General features: G+C 37.6%; 1 protein-coding gene across 2 annotated transcripts in view; it reads right to left on the bottom strand.

The window, feature by feature from the left end:
* Positions 1 to 183: 183 nt before the first annotated feature.
* Positions 184 to 6,210, bottom strand: part of LOC107671327 (integral membrane protein GPR155-like) — a 28,909-nt gene continuing 22,882 nt past the window's right edge. The window contains exons 11-16 of one of the 2 annotated variants that reach the window (XM_016464221.1): positions 4,381 to 4,467; positions 3,868 to 4,007; positions 3,403 to 3,498; positions 3,248 to 3,312; positions 845 to 979; positions 184 to 500 (exon numbers count right to left, since the gene is read on the bottom strand). In XM_016464221.1, coding sequence (XP_016319707.1) covers positions 308 to 500; positions 845 to 979; positions 3,248 to 3,312; positions 3,403 to 3,498; positions 3,868 to 4,007; positions 4,381 to 4,467 — 716 coding nt within the window. In that variant the 3' untranslated portion in view covers positions 184 to 307. Of the gene's footprint in view, positions 527 to 844; positions 980 to 3,247; positions 3,313 to 3,402; positions 3,499 to 3,867; positions 4,008 to 4,380; positions 4,468 to 6,210 lie in introns of both variants that reach the window. The other variant, XM_016464222.1, reaches the window with a different exon arrangement.

Below are 6,210 nucleotides of genomic sequence, written 5' to 3'. Positions count from 1 at the left end.
CCCCCCGGAGCCGTGTGAGACATTTTTTTATGGATGGGCGATTTTTATTTAACTTCTTTTGGACTGATGCATGCAACACTCGCTGACTGCCATTAAACAGCTTGAAAGATCAAAGACATTTTTTAATATAACTCCGACTGGATTCATCTGAAAGAAGAAAGTCATATACACCTAGGATGACTTGAGGGTGAGTAATTTGTGGGCTAATTTTCATTTTTGGGTGAACTAACCCTTTAAATGTGCGCTGGGTCATTGGCTAAAATGCTCAAACCACTGTCAGTCTGCCAGCCGGAGCGGTTTGACTCCTCTATGTGAAGCGGTAGTGCAGGGCTTCATCAAGGAAGCTGTGCTCAAGGGTGATGTGCTGAATGACTCCGCCCTCCAGCAGACGTGAGCCGTACTCTAGCGCTTCGCCCGGGTCGCTGGCCAATCCCACGCTCTGCAGCCAGCACACCATGTCACTGCCCAGAAACGTCTCTGTGGTGCTTCTCTCTCCACACCTGCATAGCAGAGCATGTGTCACCGACTGCACCCGACCCAAACCAGACAGACAAGGAGACAGAGAGACAGGCAGGCAGAGGAGAGAGTAGCAAGCAGCAGATAGACAGGAAATGAGAGATGATCAGAAAGCCAAGGAAGAGGTTTGAAAAATAAATCAAAAAAGGTCATGCTTTAAAAAAAAAAAAAAAACTTAAGATTCATGCAAATATGTTTTAATGAACATGATGTAACATGCAAAATTAGACTATAATTGCAAAAAGAAATCAATGCATGCAAACAAATGGTCAAATTAAAATAATCCAGTGCAAAAAAAACACAGGGATAGCAGTGGAGGGTCTCTCACCTTTTCTTGTGAACGATGTCTTTAACGCACTGCTCTTTATGATATGTGAGGAACTGAGTGCAGGTCAGTCTGATCTCCTCAGACACTGCAGAGCCTGTGACCTCCTGACCCCAACCCTGCCACAGGCTCGCTAACCTTTAACAACATATAGAAGACCACTTCATTATTACACTAGTTATGTGTACTGCATGTACAACACCTTTACATTTTCACATTCAAAGTTTACAAAAAAATGAAAATTTTCAGGCCATCCAAGATGTATTTGAGTTTGTTTCCACAGATTTGGAGAAATGTAGCATTATATCACTTGCTTAGCAATGAATGCTCTGCAGTGAATGGGTGCCGTCAGAATGAGAGTCCAAACAGCTGAGAAAAACATCACAATAATCCACAAGTAATCCACACCACTCCAGTCCATCAGTTAATATCTGGTGAAGAGAAAAGCTGCTTGTTTGTAAGAAACAAATCCATCAAGACGTTTTAAATTTAAACTGTCACTTCTGGTCAAAATATGAATCCATAATCCATAATAACGCTTCCACCAGTGGAAAAAGTCCATCTCCTCCTCTCACATCATATTTGTTTAGAGCTGTTATGGACTGTTTTTGCTTATAAACGGTGCTTGATCTGTGCATATTTCTCTCCTGATATTTCACTGGAGAAAGCAATATTATGGATAGAGGACTGATTTTGAGTTAAAACATCTTAATGATGGATTTGTTTCTTACAAGCACGCAGCTTTTGGCTTCTCGAGATGTTAACTGATGGACTGGAGAGGTGTGGATTATTGTGATGTATTTATCAGCTGTTTGGACTCTCATTCTGACGGCACCCATTCACTGCAGAGCATCCATTGCTGAGCAAGTGATGTAACGCTACATTTCTCCAAATCTGATGACGAAACAAACTCAAATACATCTTGGATGGCCTGAGGGTGAGGATATTTTCAGCAAATTTACATTTTTGGGTGAGCTACTCCTGTAAACAGCATCTTTCTTCCTCTTTTTAAATAAAAGCTCCTTCCCACTATCCAGACCATTTATTGAAGAAAAGCCACAAAAACATTAAAAAAAAATAAAGTTTTTCAAAAAGCAACCTTAACATTATAATGGCATTAAATTGGTCATTTCACTACAAATGCTACAAGAATGTGGAATACGGCCCATTCAATTATTTATTCATTTTCCCCACCACTTATAAATGTCAATAAAGTTTTTTGTGCCAATTTTCTACCCTCTCTCTGACCGTTAAAATTAAACAGGCAGCTGTGCTGTCAAGACTTATGAAAATGCCATATTTGCATGTACAATGAGAGACAGCTTTGTGCTGTGGGTTTGCTGTCAAGTTGTTTTTATCTTCTCCATCCTTCAATAACAGCTTTTTGCAATGCTGCATTACACTGTAACAGGATCACAAAGCAATCCTAACTGAAATGTGCCACTGTTCAGAGATCAGGGATCTTGTTCCTCGCTCCAGCCGAATTCTCTGCAGAGCAGCAGGTGCTACACACAGCCAGAAACAACACACTATTATCATCAGTTCTTCTCTGCTTTTTGAGAATATATTCCCTATATAGCTTTTCCCGTATTACCTAACCGTGACTTGGCAGCAGGTACTGTAGGTAAAAAGAGGATATGCAATGCATAGAAACATTACAGCATTTATTATGTGCTATTAGCAGTCTACATTCCATTTAAAATGACAATATAAGAGCAAGAAACCTGCTTTTTATCCTCAGATACACTCAACATCTTAAGAATCCTAAAAGTACTTAAATGAATACATTAAAAGTTTTTAGTTTTAAATTCAGTAATACTGTATTATTTAACTTCTTAATTTACTATAAAATCAATCCTCACTGATAGAACATCAAACTATTTTGAAGTGTTTTACTGTGTATCATATTTTACCATTTCATCAGTTGCCTCAAACCAATCCTGGAGTATCAACTAAATCTAGAACTGTCCAAAAAAGAATTGCATGCACTGATTTTTCATAAATGCATAAATATGCATACATATATATATATATATATATATATATAAATACCTTGCTACATGTACTGTGTTAGGCTAACCGAGACTTGCCATTTGCACTTACATATTGCTCTTTTGTTAGTTTTGATTGCTTCCATTGTCCTCATTTGTAAGTCGCTTTGGATAAAAGCGTCTACTAAATGTAAATGTGGATTGTCACCTGTGCATGCATTCAAATGAATTCATCTGACTAATCTAAGTTGTTAAAAAAATAAAATAAAAAAATCAGCTTAGTCTCAATAAATGCTCTTTTTGGACTGGAGAGGAAGTTGTAATTTCAGAAAAAGACAGTATGCTCTCATAATATCTCAAAAGATTAAGGACAATTTGATTTATCATCATAAGACCCTTTTAATTAAACTCTTACCTCTTTTTGAATGGAGAAATAATTAAATGCTTGTCAAGGCCAAAAAAGGCAAATGAAATGAGGCCCTACAGTGGAAAAATACAATGAGAGACGCATGTTTCAGTAAAAGCTGTAACATATTAGACTTCAGCACAACACATGTGACACTGGTTTACCTGCCCATAGTTGACCACAACACAGAAGAACTGCAGCTCCAGATACAGCCGTCCTGGATCTTTATTAAAGAGCCACCACAGACAGCTGGAGAGATTCTACAAAACAGGAGAATGACTAGACTCTAACTGTACGTAACAGTGAAACTCCACCCATAGATAACAGTGGTATGCATAATGAAATGAGCCATTCAAAAAAAAAAAAAAAAGCATGGTATCATATACAAAAGCAAGCAAAAATCTTTTTTGGTTACGGTCTCTGGGCACTTGTATCACTTTTTAGTGTGGCACAAAAATGTGGTATATTCAAGTCATTGTCTCTTTAAGCTGTAATTTTAATTAATTTATTTAAATGAATACATCTGGACCAAAACAAAGACACATCACACGATTGACCGTGGTACTTGTTTGTAACAGGTGTAATGTCAGATTATTAATTGCACGTGCATGGTAAACGACTGTACTCACAGCGAGCAGACTGACGGTCAGTAACAGACACACGAGCATGTGTCTCGTCGACTGTATATCTGTGTTTTGTCTGTCTGCCACTTTCTGTTCCTCTTCAACCAGCAAACAGCTTGTGGATGTACACTGCTGGCTACACTGACCTAAAACAAGCAGTGAACATTATGCACATTACATTATATTTCACAATATATTTAAATGTATTCGGTTCACTTTCGGTGATGTTTTATTGATGCAGAAGCCATTAAAGGAATATCTTCTAGATATACCTCGACTCTCTGAAAGTAGTCTTTATAATCAGCTTACCAGGAAACCAAATGTAGTGTTTAAAGTGTTGATATGGGGAAGAACTATTCATGGATTGGCCAGCTTCAATGCCAGCTTTTTATCCCATGCAGGTCTATTAGGAAAACTATGTTCTGTTGAGCTCCAGCTACAGTAAGGCCTCAAAGGAGGACAGTGAAGCCATCTCTGACCTATCTAGAGTTTGAACAGGAAGTGAAAGAAAGAGAGCACCTGTTTGGATGGATGCTTCCTCTTTGGCGCTTGTTATGTCAGGCTCGGACTGCAGACGGCCACACGCACACTCGCACGTCTGACAGTCTGACAAAACACATACAAATATCAGTCAACAACCTCTCTCACAGTCTTTACCCTTCATACAGTCTTAGTTGTTTTACATGTATTGTTTTTGCAGGCTGTGAATGGCATACTACATACTACGTTTACTAACTACTATTTTCATTCTCACAAATAGTATGTATTCTGTGCTCACTAGGAACATTTCCTCTATTTATGAAATAACCAGATTAATCTAAAATGTGCCGTTTATAACCACGGCACAGTGCGTGGATAACTGTATCTGTATATCCCACAATGCAGCATGCTTGACTTCCTTTTCCAATGTGATGACTATGTCTTATCTCCTTAACTCAAGCATTCATAGAAAAATAAAAATGCTGATTTGATGATATCTGGACGCCAGTTGCTGAACTAAATGTGACGTAATGAGATCATGTAACATTACTGTTTGAAACATTGTTTCACTATAAAATACAGTACTGCACATAGTGACCATATAAAATCATATTGCTTTTTTACATAAAAAGTGGGAAGTGTAAAATATATACTGTACAGTATGAGATAAACAGTATGCTAGTATGTATTCGAGGGCCTGATTCACAAAATTCTTTTTAACTACAATTATCTCATTTTCTAGTCTAAAATGTTTTCCCCAAAAACATTTCTTCTTAAGATTGTTCTAAAGACAAAACGTCCTAAAAAGACTGTTCTTAAAAATCATCATAAACAACCTCTTAAAGTCAGGATAACCTCTATCTTCAAAATACCCAAAGGTAAGAAGATACATGAATGTATTGGGTTGTTTCAAATAACAACAAGATATTAATATTACAAGTATTATCAGTAAGGTGTTTAATGTTTATTGAAGTAGTTTCTGCTGCTAATCAAGGCTGCATTTATTTGATCAGAATTACAGAAAAACTAATATTGTGAAATATTAAGCTGCACAAATGATAGGCATATTATCATGATTTCTGAAGGATCATGTGACACTGAAGACTGGAGGAATGATGCTGAAAATGTAGCTTTAAAGCACAGGAATAAATTACATTTTAAAATATATTCAAATAGAAAACCATCATTTTAAATTGTAATAATATTTCACAATATTACTGTTTTTTTTTGTATTTTGGATCAAATAAATGCAGCCTTGATGAGCTTAAGAGACTTTAAAAAAAAAAACATTAAAAATCTTACTTTTGAACAGCAGTGTAGATACATTAAATATATATTACTATTACTAAGGATCTGCACAAATTCTCTGAAGTGACACCAATGATCGATAAATGTAAATTTGAAATTCGCACACCCTCACACAAACAGATACAGGACACATTCTCTCTAGAGAGAGCGCAAGAAAGATCCACCTTGAGACAGACTCTTTAAAAGAAAACCATTTAAAATACACACCACATTAAAAAACGTCTCAGGTTACATATGTAACCATGGTTCCCTGAGTAGGGAACGAGACACTGCGTCCTCTAGGGGTCGCTATGGGGGACGCCTTGTCGTGACCCGTGTCTGAAGCATACATTGAAAAAACACCAACTCGTTGGCCGGCGACAGCCATGACGTCACTACCGGTGCGACTATAGTATAAATAGGCGCCGGGAGCACACATCATTCACTTCTTCGTCTGAAGCTTGCGTTCGCAGCATGGCAAGAAACCTAGAGGACGCAGTGTCTCGCTCCCTACTCAGGGAACCATGGTTACATAAGTAACCTGAGACGTTCCCTTTCATGGGAACTTCGAACTGCGTCCTC

Source organism: Sinocyclocheilus anshuiensis, unplaced genomic scaffold (assembly GCF_001515605.1).
Source record: "Sinocyclocheilus anshuiensis isolate Anshui unplaced genomic scaffold, SAMN03320099.WGS_v1.1 scaffold284, whole genome shotgun sequence".
Classification (NCBI taxonomy): Eukaryota; Metazoa; Chordata; class Actinopteri; order Cypriniformes; family Cyprinidae; genus Sinocyclocheilus; species Sinocyclocheilus anshuiensis.
Note: the sequence above shows the minus strand (reverse complement) of the source record. Positions and strands in the feature narration are given on the sequence as shown.